The sequence below is a fragment of the Marmota flaviventris genome, chromosome 7 (genome assembly GCF_047511675.1).
Source record: "Marmota flaviventris isolate mMarFla1 chromosome 7, mMarFla1.hap1, whole genome shotgun sequence".
Taxonomy (NCBI): domain Eukaryota; kingdom Metazoa; phylum Chordata; class Mammalia; order Rodentia; family Sciuridae; genus Marmota; species Marmota flaviventris.
In genome coordinates this window covers 4031626-4048443 of record NC_092504.1, presented here as the reverse complement: position 1 = coordinate 4048443, position 16818 = coordinate 4031626, and the positions used below count along the sequence as shown (strand labels likewise).

Here is a 16818-nt window from a genome sequence, read left to right as displayed (position 1 = left end):
TGGGGGGGGGCTGCTAGAATCCACCGTGCAGGGGCGCCCGGGCCTGGGTCCGGAGCTGGGCCTCGGGACAGACACAGCGGCTCTCCTGACACCTGAGGAAGCAAAGGCCCAGGGACCCCCTGGCTCCTGGAGGTGGCGTCCCTGCTCGTAGGAGTGTCCTAGAGCCCTGACCCTGAGGAAGGAGTAGGACAGGTGTCCCTGGCTACCCTGGCCACTTCTGCTCCCAGGCACAAACAGGGCCCTGGGTTTTTAGTGGCCTCTCTGTTCATTTATAGAAGAACTTCTCCAAGCTGGGAAGAGGCCTCCTCGGGGATGTCTCCTGGGGCTGTGTGTCCATGCACCATCAGCACCCCACCCCGTGATTCTCTGGAGGACTCGTGGGGCTGTGGGAAGAGTGTCAGAAATGAGCTGCCCGTCATGAGGCTGACTGAGCCAGGGCGCCAGGCTCAGTACCAGCTGTGAGCACCCAGATGCCCGGGTTTCCAGAGCCCCGGGAGCAGGAGCCGGCACTCCCTGGCAAAAGAACGCTGAGCAGCACAGTGACCAACCTCTGCATTCCAAACAGTGGCACGGGGCCGAGGGGCGATGGGTAATGACCATGCGATGGTAATGAGGGTGGCAGCCAATGGCATCCCAGCCCAGGACGTGGTGCTGGGCTCCCGGGGCTCATGAGCTACAGCAGCCTTCCTGGGCTCCGCTCAGAGGAAGAAGTAGGCCCTGGGGGGCTTCTTGCATCAGGGCCTGGTCACCCTGGGTAGTCCCCATCCCCTGGTCCGCCCACTGCGGTCTTCCTGAGGACAGGGACAGAGCAGTGGGGAGCCATGGAGCCGCAGCCTGTTCTGTTCCTAGTGTGGGAAAAGCGGGGAGGCAGCGGCCCACAGCGGGGCATCAGGCAGAGGCGGGCGGCGAGCAGGGCCAGGCCGCTCCTCCTGGCTGTGGTCAAGAAGCTGTGTCAGGGTCGGCAGCAATGGCAGGTTAGTACCCGGCGGGCCAGGAGGGGTCAGTACCTACCCGACGGTCCAGGCCATTCGTCCCATGTCTTGGGAGGGAGTCGGATTTGGAATAGGGGAACCCTGAAACAGACACAGCACAGCCCCGTCACATGCGCACCCCACGGGCTGTGGGGGGCACGGACAGTGCAGTCTTCCAACAGGGTCAGGCAGGGCGGGGGGTGGCAGCACGCAGGAGGCCCTCTGAGGATCCCTCCCTCCTTAGTTTTGGCCTCCTGTCCCCAGGGCGTGGACTGGGGAAGAAGCAGAGCAGCTGATGTCCCAAGCCTGCCCCTGAGACCAGGAACACACCTGGCCCCTGTGCTCACGCCATAGGGGTCCAGCATCACCTGTCCCCCAGGCTGGCCCTGACCTGACAGGGCCCAGGCTGTGCCGATCTGAGCCCGCGTCAAATGGGGCCTGGAGACAATGTTATTAAGTGTTTATGGTGGGGGTTCCCATGAAATTTCAAAATGCCTGCTTCTCTGGAAATAAAAAGGTTGATTTGAGACCCTGGGGCTTTGTCCCTCCTGTGGGGCAACACTTGCTATGCCACTGGGGACTGAGCCTGCGGGGACCCAGGAGATTGAGGGCCCCAGTTCACCTCCTCGATGCTGTTTGGTGGGGGCAGAGGGAGCTCTGTCAGGAGGACCACCTGGCTCGGGGGCAGGGGCATGTTCTGGATGGAGGGAACTTGGCAGAGCTTGCCCCAGCAGGGCAGGCACCCACACCAGCAAGCGCTCTTAGGAGGCCTGTCCCTCAACTGTCTGTCCTTCCACCTCCCCATGGGCCCTGAGGGAGCAGTGCCAGAGCTGCCTGACCTGCGCATGCCCACCCCGGCAGTGGCCCAGCCTCGGGCAGTGTAGACCAACCTCCCCCACAGGATAGAGGTCAAGCTCACTCATGGAGCTACGGGCAACCTGTGAGGGCCCCGAGGGGAGGGCAGGTCACGTGCCTCAGGGTCCAGATGGCCGTGTGTGCAGGGAGGACGGAGGACCGTGGGGCCGTGCAGACCCTCCTGCCCACTCACCCGCTCTGAGCCCGAGGCCCTGCGGCTGGATGCTCACTGCATCTGGACAGTGCCCAGCACCCAGCTGCCGCCTTCAGGACTTGACACGCTGTCACTCAGTGTGGGGACCCGACTGCCATCAAGGCCACTTTACGCCACCGGCGGCCCAACTACAGAGGCCGGAGATGATCCTCCTACCACCGAATCAGACGGCCTTCAGCTTTGCTTTCACCACTGAATATGATTCAAGAAACTCAGACGCGAAGCGCCGTCTCCTGCGCGTGCCCCGTCTTCACCTCTCCCGACGCTCCCCGGGTCTAACTCCTGGCCTTGCTGGCTACGGCTGCCTGCAGGCTCGAGAACCTGTCGGCCACTCTGGAAGGTCTGCTAGGGACATGATTTCTTGGTTCTCTATCGTCTGAGAGTTTATTTCCCATTCAAACCAAGGCATGTTTCCATTGACCGCAGAATTCGCGCGGCAGCTCCTTCTCCAGCATACGAACCACGTGCCTCTCCCTCCGGGTCTCGAGGTCTCTGAGGAGCACCCACTGTCACTCGGCTGGGTGCGCTGCTACGGGTGATCATCTTTTCTCACCGGGCACTTGAAGACTTTTCTCTTCTTGCCCTTGATTTTCAGAAGTTTGATCATAGTGCGTCTTAGTGTGGAGGTCTTGGCTTCTCCTTTTGGGTGTTCAGTTTCTTGAAGCTGTAGGTTTATCTCTTTTGCCAAGTTTGGTAAGTTTTCACCCAGTGTTTCTCTGAATGCTTTTTCAAGCCCGTTTTCTCCTCTGGGAATCCAGCGGCTGGCTGTGGCTCCCTCTGCCTGAAGCCCTGGGGTTCTCCTCTCTCTCTTTTGTTCAGACCAGATGATTGACGTCGCTGCTGCCAGGTCCTGAGTCTCTCCTCTGTTGGACTCAGGTGTCCTGCTCCTGAAGCCGTCAGTGGATTGTTTCTCTTGTTTATCTTACTCCTCAGTTCGATACCTTCTGTTCTATTTTTTTTAATGACTTCTATTTCTTTGGTGAGATTTTTTTCAGTTGTTTCAAAACTATTTATCGTTGCTTGCTGAAGCATTCTTTAAAATAGATGTCTTAAAATCCTCGTCCAATAATTCCAATGTCCGGTTCTTCTTAGTGTCACTATCTGTCAATTGTCCTATCTTGCTGCTGTGGTTAACTTATGACTCTCAATGTGATGAGTGAATGTTTTTATTAAATCCTAGGCATTTTGGATATTATGTTAGGAGACCGGACCTTATTTAAGTTTTCCATTTTAGCACCTGTCAATCTGTCCAGGTTCAGTCTGTAGAGCCTGGTCTTTTAGGGGCTATAGTTCCAATGACAACTTAGGTTTCAGAATGCCTCACAGAGCCAGTCTGTCTGCTGCCCCCACCTGGTTGGTGTGCCTGTTGCTCCTGCCCAATCCCTGCCGGTGCCCCCCCCCCCGGGGGGGGGTCCGGTGTGCTACCTGGGGTTGCCTTGTGAGGGCAGGAAGGGCAGGAGACCCTGGCCGTGGAGAAGGCCATACCCAGGGCCTGTTCTTCATCTGGCCTCCTCCTTGGTGTCTGTGAGTGCTGCTAGGGGAGGGGACACCTTGGTCACTGGCCCCTGGATGGGAAGGCACCTTCCTCTTCCTGTCCTGTGGTTGACTCTACCTTATTCCTGGGTCCCTTCAGTTACTGGGGACAAGGAAGGGTCCCTGTGAACTCATCAATTAAATCTGGTCTCTTTGAGAGGGACAAGTCATTGGTTGATTTCAAGGTCCCAGGGTCCATGTGTGGCCAGGGCTGAGAGCCATTCATTTGAAAAGCCTCTTCATACATCCAGCTACTTCATTCAACTCTCACTGGCCTGCACATGGAATAGGAGCCCATTTTACATATGAGGAAGCTGAGGCCCAGTGGGATTGAGGGGCCTGTACCTGGCCAAACAGCTTCTAGCTAGAGAGGGCCCTGGGCTTTGGGAACCTCGTCTGCCCCCAGGTCTGCCTGGTGGGTTTGCAGTCATGTGGTCATCTAGGGACCCGCATGTCCGCTTAAATTACCAGCCTTCAAGAGCGTGTGGCCGTGTGTAGCACTCAAGAGAGAAACCCACAGGGAGAAGCAGATAGGGAGGACATGGGTGGTCAGGACCCTGGCTCACACCAGGCCTTGCAAGCCCTGGACACCCAAGTCCCGGCTTAGCCCAAACATGCCGTCTGTGCCTCCTCTCAGAGGCAGCGCGTGGCCATCCTGCCCTGGCACCCCACGGGGCTGCTTCTGGGGCCCTAAACTCCTTCTCTTGGCTCTGTCTTCTTCTATAGCAGCTTGTCAGAGGCCAGAGTAGCCATGGACATTCAGGAAAAGGCCCTTGTGGGTGGGTGGGTGTTCCAGACGCAGCAGGAGACACGTGGTCACCACAGCATCCCAGGGTGCTCTGGACAGCAGGTCACTCCCAGGCAGATGGCCCTGGGTTCACTGGCCTGAGGTGACTTTGCAGCAGGGTGGCCTGTGCCAGCATCCCCACTGCCGCCCTTGGTCTCTGAGCCACAGGGAGCTACAGGCTCTTGCCCAGTCTGAGCTTCGGGCTTTGGAAGAAGTCAGATGTCCCCCACTGGCTGCTGAAGGATTGCTGAGACCTGGCTGTGGACTGCGTGTGCCCCACCTGGCTGTCCCCTAACAGCCAGGCCAGAGGATGTCCTGTGCCTCGCCCCAGGGTCTCCCTGCCAGGAGGACAGGATCATCCTGGTTTTCACAGATGAGGGAATTTCAAACTCAGAGAAGCTTATTTTTGTACCCATGGTTACACAGCGAGTGACAAGCTGAGATTCAACCCTGGGGACCAGCACCCAAAAGCAGTGCTCTCCGCAGACCTTCGCACGGTCTCCTGGACACATGGCTCCGAATTCTTGGTGCCTCTCCTGTGCCTGCCCACCAGAAGCCTGGAGCGCTGTCCGGAGACTCTTCTCCATGGAGACTTGGGGTGACACCCCGTCACCTCCCGTGCGCTCCGTGGGTGGGTGCTGTAGTGCGGGCCCCGTCTCCCAAGGCCTGCGGGGCTCCCTGGAGCACCCTCCCTTCACAGCAGCGGTGTTTCTCCTGCAGCCGGGCTTCCCATTCATGGGTAGGGATCTCCAGACCCCAGTTGGGGAAGACAAAGGACCTGAGTGTGTGGTGACCCTCCAAGGGCTGTACGGCGACATCTGGATGGGCACGTGCACTGCCTATCGCCCATGCGGTCCTATCCTGGGCACAGGGAGGCAGGGGGTCTGCTAAATAAAAGCAGAGTCTCCAGCTGACCCCAGCGAAGGGAGGCGGGCTGCCCCCTGGGCTCCCAAGCCCTGCCCGCGCTGTCCCAGGAGGCTCCCCTGGGGTGTCTCTGTCCCCAGACCCAGACTCCTCTCCTGGGCGGGGTCTGTCCTGACAGATGGAGCTTCCACCACTCTCCCTGGAACCCCGAGACAGGCAGGGGCCAGAGGTTACCCTGTCCACTCAGGCTGGCCGTTCCCTTGCTGACAGTGTCCACACCACGGAACCTCCACCTGCCTGCTGGACACCAGGGCAGCCGAACCCGCGCTGCCAGCTCCCCAGCCTCTCTGTCTTTCCCTGCAAAGAGTGCCATGGCTGCCCGTCCCGGCCTTCTCTCTGTGGCTGCCCATGCCGTGCTCGTCCTCTGCTCCTCCTCCTGACCCTCGTCCCCTCCCCACGATGCGCCAGGCCATTCCCACTTGCTGGCTCGCCCCTTCCCCAGCACTTGCAGAGATGGCACATGGAAGAAGCTGGCAAGGAATGAGCTGGGAGTTGGGTGGGGACGGAGAGCCCCAGCTTCGGGGCTAAGTGACCAGCTCAGGACAGACCACATGGGTGTCCCGGCAGGCTGTGGCACTCTCTGCATCTCAGGTTCCAGCCCACTGGGAACTGACGGTCCTTGGCGTCTGCCTCCGGCCCAGGGCACCCCCAAGAGCCAAGCCTGTGCCCCCAACTTCTGGTCGTGTCAGGTTTCCCAAGGGACTGTGAATAAGTCGACCTTTCCCTCTGCATCTCTGAGTAAGGCAGCTCCGCCCCCCTGAGCCGAGCCACCTGGACACCCAGCTCCTCCTCGCTGTGCCTGTGCCCATACGTCCCGCTCATCTCCCTGGTCAAGGCTCCTGCTGCTCATCTGGGGCCACAGTCGCCCTCCAGCCCGCCTTCTGTGGAGCTGCCTGTCCGGCATATTGGACACTAGAGATGGACGCCCGTTTCCCGCTCACACCTGCAGTGACAGCAGCCTGCTCCCCGGCCCCCACCCGAGGCCTTCCTCGGTTCCTCACAGCTGCCTGGCGCCAGCCTCTGGCCTAGCCCCGAGCCTGGACGCTGACTACTGCCTCCTGTTACCCCCTGCCAGAGACAGACCTGCTAGGACAAGTGTCAGGTCGCCTGCAAACCCTGCTCTGAACCCTCTAGAACCTTTTGACAAGGGGCTAGTGACCTGGCCACAAGGCTGAGCTGGCCGTTCCACCGCCAGACCTGCTTCTGCTCTTTCCCCAGCCCTCGGGCCGTCCAGGGCTGCCCTCGCCCTCCAGAGACGGCCCCTTCCACGACACCTCCGCATCCCAGCCACACTCCCCCAGCACTGCCAGGCTCCCGGCTCACAGGGTAGCCTAGGGTTAGGCTCCAGCCCCTCTGTGACCCAGCTCCCGGGACAGGCAATCTGGCCTGTTTGGGCCTCTGCTCTGTCCTCTGGTCCCAGGACGACCTGGATCACAGACAGTGCTCATGAAGGGCTGCCCGCGTCCCCTCTCTGGGCCCACTTTGCCTGCCGTAGGATGAGGAAGCTGTGCCGAGGCTCTTCCAGGTCTGGGATGTGCACATCCCACCCCACGAGGCGGCCGGAGCCCCCACCAGGAGCGGGGCCCACCTGAGATCCACGGGTGGCCCATCAGGGGTCTGTTCCTCCCAAGCACAGACTAAGTAGGAGTGTCCCCTGCAGGGAACTTGCAGGACTCTGGAGGGGAAAGTGGAGCGTCCCTCTCACCACCCCTGCTGGCCAGGGCCAGGGTCCTGAAGCCCCCTGGTGGCCACGGGAGGTAATGAGCAATGGCAAGCAGGCTCAATCAGACAAGGGCCTCACAGGGGCCTCACAGTGGAGGGGACCCACAGGGTGGCATGGAGGCCAAAGCCACAGCAGGTCTGGGGGAATGCCCAGGCTGCGTCTCCCTGCGGGCCTCGGCCACTGTCCCCAGCCTCCAGGTCTCTAGCTCTAACCTGCCCGACCTTCCTCTCGAGGAGGCGTGGGGAAGGGGCTATGCCCTGTGGAGCGTCAGGCCCTTCAGGGATGAAGCCCTTGGGGCAGGGTGTGCAGCCAGCCAGGGTTGGTGGCCCCCTGACACCTCCAGTCACTGTGTGTGTGTGCATGTGTGCAGAGTGACCTCAGAGGAGTGGGCAGGGCCTGAAAGGTCCGGCTCGAGGGACCTGGAGCAGGAGCAGATCAGGCCAGGCCAGGGTCCAGGACCTCGTGCTCCTGCCCTGGGCAGTGGGCCTTCCCCTGTGAAAGCCCCTTCAAGCCAGCTTCTTACAACAAAAGGGAGCCCTGGCCCTTCCTGTGCAGAACGTAGGGCCTCTACTAATACAGACTGGGGCACATGGCCAGGTGAGCCAGCACCCGCGCACTACGGAAGGACAGAGGTGGCCCACGGTAAGCCCTGTGGCACAGGGTCGCCACACTGGCTTGTCATCCACTGTTGCTCTGTGCTGTCTAGCACCATGACCTGCACATAGTAGGTGCTCAATAAATCCCAGCTGGCGGGATGGATGAAGGGCTGAAATGAATCCAGTTTCATGGCATGTCTGATGGTGTCATGGGTGAGATGAGGCTGTGACCAGGCCTGTGGGCCAGGAGGCACCTGGGGGGCGGGCGGCAGAGAGACACACCAGCACTGCTCCTGCCACCTGCCTCTCCCAGTCCCTGCACGCTGCTCTGGACCAGGGGCTGCTCTCCTCTTCTCTGTCTCCCCCTCGGCGCCCTGATCAGCGTCTGGCACAGAGTGGGTGCTCAATAAATACCCGTTGAATTTAATGCATCTCAATTCAACCAACATTTATTGAGCGCCCACTGTGTTGAGTGTCACACTCCTGCCTTCCTTGGCGCACTACAGATGGGCATCCTGGGGTGCAGGCGGGTGGGCCCTGCCGTGTGCCATTGCTCTGCTCGGATGGATCCGCCTTGGTGAGAGCCACAAAATGCCCAAAGAGAAAGTGGGCGCTGCTCCCCTTCCCACCCCAGCTGCTCACCCGCCCCAGACCTGCCCGGCTTGGTCTGCGCACGCTGGGAAGGGAGGCAACATCCTCAGGACAGAGGCGCAGGCGCAGTCGTAATGCAGGACACGGTGGGTCTCCGCACAGGCCGCTGTCGGGAGTCCAGCAGGAGCGAAAGGCCGCTCACAGTGGTGACCGCAGCACACGGCAAGGGCAGCAAGGCCGGGGCTCATGCGGGGCTCACGCTGTGGAGGGGCCTCCCGCTTAAACCATGGCCCCACACTGGAGCTGGTGCCCCCAGGTCGGGTGCACCCGCGTGGAAGCCATTGCTGTCCCAGCTGTGGCCACACGTGCAGCTTGAGGTGGGGACACAACAGCAGAGCTGACAGATGGGACTTGGGGTCCAAATGGCGAAGCAAGACACCTGCCACAGCCTGGCCTCGCGGGGACCAGCACCCGCCGGGCTCCTGTGCCTCCGCGGCCCCGGGAGCCCTTGTTCTGGCGTTTGCAAGTGAGGAAGGGGTGCAGCCCGCGTGCAGGCGCCACGGCAGGGCCGCGGCAGGGGGGCCCACAGGACCCCGTCTCCAGCTCGGCGTTTTCCCCGCATGGAGCCACCTCCTTCCTGGGTCCTGGACACAGGAAGGCCACACACTCCAGAGGGAGCTGCTGAGGCCACAGGTGCCCCTGCGCCCCGTGAGTCTGGGGGAGGTCACGGGCAGGGGACCAGGAGGACGGCAGTGGCCTCCTGCACTAGCAGGGACGCGGCCAGGAGCTGGGAGGTCCCCATCCCTGATTCCTGGTTCCAGGGCTCAGGCCTTGATGCCAGGCCACACCCGAGGCAGGAGGGTGGCCCTCCACCTCCAAACCAGCCCAGGACAGAGCACTGTCACCAGGCATGGCTCTGGGCCACACCACCCGGGCAGCGGCCCCTGGGGGTGCAGGGAGAACTGGAGGACTGGTGGGCAGCTACCTGCAGGGGGCACAGGCAGGGAAGGAGGGACCAGCGCCCCGGCCTGCCACGTCCCTGCAAGACCCCCAGGAGTCCCTCCCTGCAGGAGATGTCTTGGTGCCGTCCCATGCTGACGTCAGCCTTGTGCCCCTGCTGAGACCCCACTAGGAGAGGGCTGCACCCCAGGAGGGATGGGTGCCCTGGGGGGTCCAGACACCTAATCACAGAGATCCCACACGGAGCAGAACCTCTCTCCCTCCCGGGGATTCTCTGACGCACCAGCAGTTCCAGGCGTCTGCACGGCCTGGCCGCCCTGCACCAGGGCGCTTTCCTGAGGATGGCGCACTTTATACCAAAGGCGAGGTGAGGATGAGGTGAGGGTGGTGACCAGGATGATGCCGCTGTTTACTGAGCACCGACTACCCGCCAGGCAGGGCGCTGCCTGAGCACCCAGTTCACCTTCCCCAAGACCCACGAGGCAGTGGGCGGAGCTTGTCCACACCACAGTTGCCCACCCTGGGGCTGGGTTTGCGCGAAGGTCCGTCTCACTGTGAAGCCTGGCCTTCCTCTGCCTTTCACACCCACGTCCCCTGACCCAGCCTCCTCATCCAACCTCGGCCCTAGCTTCCCCACTGAAACCCCTTCCCGGCTTAGAGGCTGCTGACCGCGGCCCACTGCAGTCTTTCACCTGTGGTCTCAGCACACTGCAGCGAGCACGGCTGGGACAATTTGAAATTTGAACATTTGAAGATCACTCCTGATTCAGTCTTTGTGACACCCCAGAGTCCAGCACATGACAGCTTTGTCTGCTGTGAAGTCTGAGGCTCTAATGCCTGGGACTCTCCAGTGCCTTGCTCAGGGTGCCACAGGGACAGGACAGTGCCCCATCACCAGCCGGATCTGGCCCCGCCTCCTGGACCATGCCCACACCTGCTCTGGAGGGAGTGGCCCCGGGAGCTTCTTGGTGACCTCACCTGGAAGTCACCTGGCTCTCTACTGCCGCCCAGCTCTGGGTGTCAGCAGGAGACAGCACTGTGGCCCGGCACAGCCAGCTATGTCCTCACAGAGCCGCCCGCTGTCCTGTGGGGTGGCCCTACCTTTGCTCCTACGCCTTCACCAAGCTGCGGCCCCTGTGCTGGGGCCTCCCATGCACACCACCGCCCGGGCTCGGCAGGGCCACTCACGTGGAGAAAAGCTGTCTCCTGGCCCTCTCTGCAGAGGGCCTTGCTCTGTCCCACTGCTGTGGGACAGAGACTGGATGTCCAGGTCTGGAGAGTTCGTCCTTGTGTCCGAGTCCCCCTTGAGGAGGAGCCAGCTGGTCTTCTGCAAAAACAAAGAAATCATGTGAACTTTGAGGTCATCTGCCACGGGCGCATCTCACCGGACCTTCCAGGGGCTTCTTTCTTACTTCTAACCAGCGAGCTGACCCACTGCAGGAAGCTACTGTGCGAGATCAGCTTTAAGTACATGGCCACCATTCAGGGTGAGTTGTCCACCTGTTCCACGGGAAAGTGGGGCTGCCCATCTTACAGACAAGAGCACTGAGGCTTGGGGTCAGCACCCCAGGGGCTCTAGCCAGCAGCTGAGGCTGCCCAAGTCCAGCCTGGGCTCCTTCCCTGAACTCCTTCTCTTCCCTAAAGACAAGTGGGCAGGGAGGGGCCCAGCCCTGGGCCAAGTCCTGCCCGCAGTCACTCTTGTGATTAAAGTGTGCGACCTCCCAGGAGGAAGACGTCCACCCACTGGCCCTGAGTGGAAGATGCCAAAAAACCACTCTAGAACCATCATCCCGTGGTCCCAGATGCACTGGCAGCGTCCTCAGCTACAGCAGGTGACTGGAGACCCAGCCGGGCCACCTCAGTGCGAGGGGGGCTGGCGCACATGCCTCCCACCTCTGTCCTTTGGGGACTCTAAGGAACAGGGCAAGAGGAGGAGCCTGGGGTTCAGCTGGAGGGGCCACCACGGGGCTTCCGGGGAGGTCCGGTCCTCGTTACCTTCCTGTTATCCTGGTCGAAGCTCCCGTCCTCCCCGTCCACTCGCCGCGCGGCTGGAAGGGAAAGTGAACCGGTGACGGCCGCCGCCATTGGCCTCCCGCCTCAGTCATGCTCAAACCCAAGACAGCCGAGGAGGGTCAAGAGCAGGGTGCCCTGGAGGACGGGGCCGGGCAGGCTGGAGCAGCTCCGGGGAGGGCTGCCCGCGAGGGGGCAGGGGCCTCGGAAGCGTTGTCATTCCCCTTCCCCACGTGGAGCAAGGGACGGCACTGCCAGAGGCGCCGCTTGGCCTTTGAAGAACACCTTCTACCTCTCAGGGGACACCAGAGGAGCGGGCCTCAGTCAGGGACCCTCGGTGTCACCTCCAGCTAGATGCCTCACCTCTCATGGCCTGTCCCTGCCAACCCTGAAGGAAGGGGCGTCGCCACTTCACAGACAGGGAGACAAGCCTCAGGGAGACGCCACGGCCCAGCGCAGGGACTAGCGGGGCGGAGGCTGACCGGAGCCCAGGGAGCCGGGGTCCAAGCCTGCCCCTGCCTGCCTGGCTCCCTCCTGCTGCCCGCAGCCACGACAGCGAGTAAGCAGCGCCCCGGAGGGCGCCATGGAGAGCGTACAGGAGGAGAACCCAGGGGAGGGCTGGGGCTCAGCGGCAGAGCGCTCCCTAGCCCGGGCGAGGCCTGGGGTCGAGCCTCAGCACCATAGAGACAATGAAATAAAGGGTTGTGTCCAATAAAAATAAACAAATAAATATTTAAAAAAAAAAAAGAAAAGAGAATCCAGCCAGAAACAAGCTCAATGTCACAGAGCAAGCAGGAGCTCACTGTGCCACAATCTGTTCACGAGAATACTGTCCACAGCAGTTGGGGGAGTTGTCCCGCAGCAGGCTGACGTTTCCAACCAGGTTGAGCTGAGAGACCACACAAGGGCATGCTGACACCTCCCGGCATCCAGGCCGCATCCAGAGACCTTCCGGAACCCCAGACTAACACACCACCCCATGCACAGAGAAATGAAATGGAAACCCGGCTCCTTCCCAGCCGGCCTCGGCGCTGGGCCGGGCCTGAGCAAGGCCGCGCGGAGCTGGGCGCTTACCTGCAGCCTGCGGCGGGCTGGGACCTGTCAGCCTTTTGGAGCAGCCTGCCTCCTGCACCACCAAGGACAAGACTGACACCAGGCCAGAGAGCTTGGAAATTGGGGACTGGGCTACAGGACCTTGACAAGACAAGGCCGAGAGTGAAGTCTGAGCACGTCCACTTCTGGACGCACAGACACCCTTGCTCTCCATGGCAACCTTTCTCCCTCCACGGAGACAGCCACTTTCAAAGCGAAAATAAAGCCCCTGTCCTCTCCGCTCCCGCTCCCAGAGGCGAGCAGCAGGGCCTTCGAGGAGGTTGTGATGGAGAGACAGCGGGCAGGGAGCCCAAGCCTGACAGTGTGGCGCTACTGTTGCCTTGACAACAGCCACACTGGGCAGCGGTGCCCTTGAGTGTGGCAGACATCAGCCCACACTTGGGAGCTGCCCAGCCAGCTGCAAGGACGAGCAGGCTGGGTGTCACCGGGGTGACTGGGAGCCCTGGAAGCACACCACTGCCCACACTGGAGAGAGCCTGGCCCTGCGTGCCAGCAAAAATGCCAATCCTGTTCCTGAGAGCCAAGAGGCCACTCCACCCTTGGAATGTCTGCAAGGGCAAAAGGCAATTAAGGGGCTCTTTGAGGGCTTGGGGGCCCTGGCTGGGAGGACTTCTCAGTCCTGGACAATGGGTCAGCCAGACATGTCCTATAGAACTGCCTCTGGGCTCCAGAACAGACCCACCATTTGCAGAAAGAGATGTTCTGCCCAGACTCAGCAAATTCCCTCTGCAAATGCCACCAGCTGCCCAGGTGTGCACAGTCTACCAGGCTGGGGCCAACGCTGCTCAGAGTGAAGGTCACCAGCCCGCAAAGCATACCATGGGCTCGCTGAAGAGCTAGGAGCCTGGGCAGGAAATCATAGGAAACTGGCACTTTGCTCTATTGGTGGCTTGCTTGCTCCTTTACCAGCTCTGAACCTCAGTTTCCAGATCTGAAAAATGGGTGAATGATGCTTACACCTCCAGGCCAGGAGGAAGACACTCCCATGAACACCACCCATGGAGCGCTAGCCTGCAGGCTTAGAGACCCCAGCAGCAGGAGGGGTTGGAGACCATGCGAGGCCAATTTGTGGCACGCTGTGTGGGCTGCCAGGAAAACACAGACCTTCTCAGGACAAGCAGAAAAAGTTTAGTGTGTCTTTTGTGTACAGTTGGGGGTCCTTCTGAGCCCTAGAAGGCATTTCCACTCCCATGTCCCTGGGGACTCTCCCCTAGAGGTGCCGCAGTGAAGGGGAGCCTCTGATCCCCTTCCCGGACCCCGAGCAGGCTGGCCTTGCCACCCTGCCATACCCTTCTCCACCCCATTCGCATCTGGACATCCCTTGGGCGTGTCCACATCCCTCTGTACTCACCTATTCCTGTCTATCCACGCGTTCAGCTGCCCTTAACTTCCCACCCCCCATCTGTCCACCCACCCGCCACAGAACCTGCTGCTCACCCCCATGGCCAGCCACGTATCCACCCGACTGTCGGCTGCTACCCCTGTGTCCACTGAATCCACTCCTTTGCCCACTGACGTGTCCACTGAGCCAAGTTGTCCTTTATCCCCGTTCTGCCCTCTGTTGCCCTCTGCTGCCCTCTGTCTGCCCTCAGCCTTCCTCTCCCTTCTCCAAGTGCCCAGTGTCCTGAGTGCGGGACGCAGAACACCCAGACACAACCTTTGTCCTCCAGAAGCTCGCGGCCAGGGTGCGAGGTGGACAGGGCATTAGAAGGTCTCAAGACGCTATAGTGAGGGCTTTGATGAGGGCAGAGTCAGCACAAAGGTGCTCCCAAAGAGCATGCATGTATGAGCACTTACTGAATACCTACTCCTGGGTCAGGCCCTGTACCCTGGTCTGGTTAGACGTGTGTTAACAGGTAATAGCGCATGTGCGGCCCTCACCCAGGCGCGGAGGCCGAGGTGCAGAGTGAGGTGCAGAGCTGGTCACCCGAGCTCACACGTGTGTTCTCCCCGGCAGATACATGAATCATGGGACTCAGGGCCATGTCACCCCAGCTTTGCTTGTCATGACTTGTATACAAATCCTCCTCCCCCAGGTGGCTCCTGGGAGAGGCCTGGTGGCCCCTTGGGGGCTTCATGAGGTGACATGTGCACAGGGCTTACAGAGGAAGCCAGGAGGTGGATGCAGCACAGGGGCCACTGCTTCCAGGGGACCCTCCGTGGTGCAGGGCCTGTTCCAGAGTAGGTATTCAGTAAGTGCTCACACATGCATGCCTCTTGGCTGCCAGCATTGGCAGCTCTGACCTCCAAGGCTCTTTTGCTAGAGGGAAAGTGGGGCTGGGGGCCAGTCTGGCCCCTGTTCTAGGGGTCTTGAGCTCTGGCCGTGCTCTGCCTGCAAATCATCACTCCAGCACCTGCCAGGGCTGAGGCAGGACGGGCTCGGGGGTGGGTCCAGGCTGGGTCCAGAGGTACTCGCCCTCACAGGGGAAGGAGCTGACAGGACAATCCATCTTGCCCTCTCCCCTGGCCTGGGGCTATAGGGGGTGGGGAATCTGCTCCTCCCTTTAGCTCCTGGGCTCTAGGAATAGACCCACCACTCATCTGATTCCCCCGTGAGGTTTCCAGCTCTGCGACTCAAATGGAATTGGGATCAGAGAGAGAGAGAGAGAGAGAGAGAGAGAGAGAGAGAGAGAGAGAATGCACATAGGTGGCCAAGTCCATTAGAATCCCAGTTCCATGAGGGCAGATGCCACAGAGGGTCACCCATGTGTCCCCAGGGCTGGGACAGAGCCTAGCACAAAATGCATGCTTGAAAAACTTTCGTGGATAAATTGGTGCAAGCCATTCAAGTCCCTCAGACCAGCTGCCTCAACTGCAAGCCAGGAGGACAGCAGCTCACGGGCTGCCATCAGGACTGACAGTGGCACTGAGGACGAGGACAGCGGCCCTGGCGTCTCTAGCCTCCTCCCTCCCTCCACCTTTTGATGACCACTCTGTGTTACCTGCACTAGAGGAGAGCAGAGGTACCCCCTGTGCCCCCAGGTACAGGGGGGTTCCTCCGGGCCCTGCCCTGCCTCCACCCAGCAGCCTCTGGGGAACGTGGCTGCCCACTCCGCGCCCGGGGAGCCTGGGCCAGGGGCTTCCTGATGCCCACAGCAGGTTTCCATTGCTCTTCCTGAACACTGAGCATGCCTGGCCACCTGCCCTTTCCTCATATCCCAAGAAAGGACCCCAAAACCAAAGCAAGAGTCACCCCATGAGAGGATACAGAGGGACAGAGGCGGTTAATTCCTGTTTTCAACCAGGATCCAAGGAAAGAGTGAGCAGCCCTGCCACACCAGTGACCTGTGCAGATGGGAGGTGTCCCCGAGAGCTTACGTGCGAGGCCATGCAAGAAGGTTCAGAGGAGAGACGACTGGCTTACGGGGGCCTTGGCCCCGTCAGTGGGTCAGTCTTCTGATGGGGATTACTGGGTGAGAACTGCAGGCCGGTGGGATGTGGCTGGAGGAGGGGGCATTGGGGCACGGCTTTGGGGTACCTATTTGTATCTGGCGAGTGGAGTCCCTCTCTGCTTCTTGATCATCACGTGGGCTGCTGCCCTCCACCACACTCTCCCACCATGATGTCCTGCCCACCTCCAGCCCAGAGGAGTGGAGCCTGCTGTCTATGGATGGCGACCTCTGAAACCGGGCCCCCAAATAACCTTTTCCTCCTCTAAAGTTGTCATCGTCAGGTCTTTTAGTCACAGCAGTGAAAAGGCTGGCGAACCCCATGGGCCACTCCCTCTGTCCTGCTGGGTGGAGGCTGAGGACAGGCAGGAGGACGAGCGTCCTGGTGGCCCAGCAGCTGCGGGAGGGAGCAGCCCCTGCCTCGCAGGCCGCAGCCGCTCACCCCGTCCGTCCGTCCGTCCGTCTGTGCTCACGCGAACTTGGAAGTCGAACAGCAAGTCTGGTGAACTATCAGGGCCTGCGCCGGGGGAGAGCTTCCCGGGGAGTTTCAGGGGAAGCTCAAACAATCTAAAATGGCCACAGTGTCCCTCCAGTTCTACCACTGAAACTCCCTACTATGTGCCAAGCACCAGGGTCACCTTCTGGAAACCCCCTCAAAGCCCACACAGGATGTGGTCCGAACCCCCAGAGGAGGAGCCGGACCTGGGGGGTGGCACATCTGCTCCCAGTGGTGTGGTGGAGCCGAGGGCCACGGCCCATCCAAGTCTGTCCCCTAAAGCAACCGGGCTCAGTGCTGTGAATGACCCCCACTGGCGCACGACAACACATAGAAAGCCACAGGGCACCTGAGCCTTGGAACTTCCAGGAGCATCAGGCCCAGCACCTGCTGCTTAATGCAGCTTCCTGCTGGGGGCGCCAGAGGACCTGCCTGGCATCCACCCCTGGGCCAGGGAGGCTCCGAAGTTCCTTTTGCCTCTCCAACTACCTACTTAACCTCCCCCCTTCCCTCCCTCCCTCCCTCCCTCATTTAAATAGTAAATGATAACCAAGAAGGGTTGGAGCTAATGTAGAAAAGTTGTCAGGCCGTAAAGGCCTGTAGCAGGTCCTAGCACGGGGGCCAGGCAGAGCGGGGATGTAAAGCCAGGAGCCGTG

The 16818-nt window shown here is 60.8% G+C and overlaps 1 protein-coding gene across 6 annotated transcripts in view; it reads right to left on the bottom strand.

The window, feature by feature from the left end:
• Positions 1-16818, bottom strand: part of Ablim2 (actin binding LIM protein family member 2) — a 136307-nt gene that overhangs the window by 18484 nt on the left and 101005 nt on the right. For all 6 annotated transcript variants that reach the window (XM_071614121.1, XM_071614115.1, XM_071614117.1 and 3 more), the window contains 3 exons: positions 11150-11202; positions 10343-10481; positions 1012-1073 (listed from right to left, as the gene is read on the bottom strand). In XM_071614121.1, the coding sequence (XP_071470222.1) occupies positions 1012-1073; positions 10343-10481; positions 11150-11202 (254 nt within the window). The remainder of the gene's footprint in view (positions 1-1011; positions 1074-10342; positions 10482-11149; positions 11203-16818) is intronic.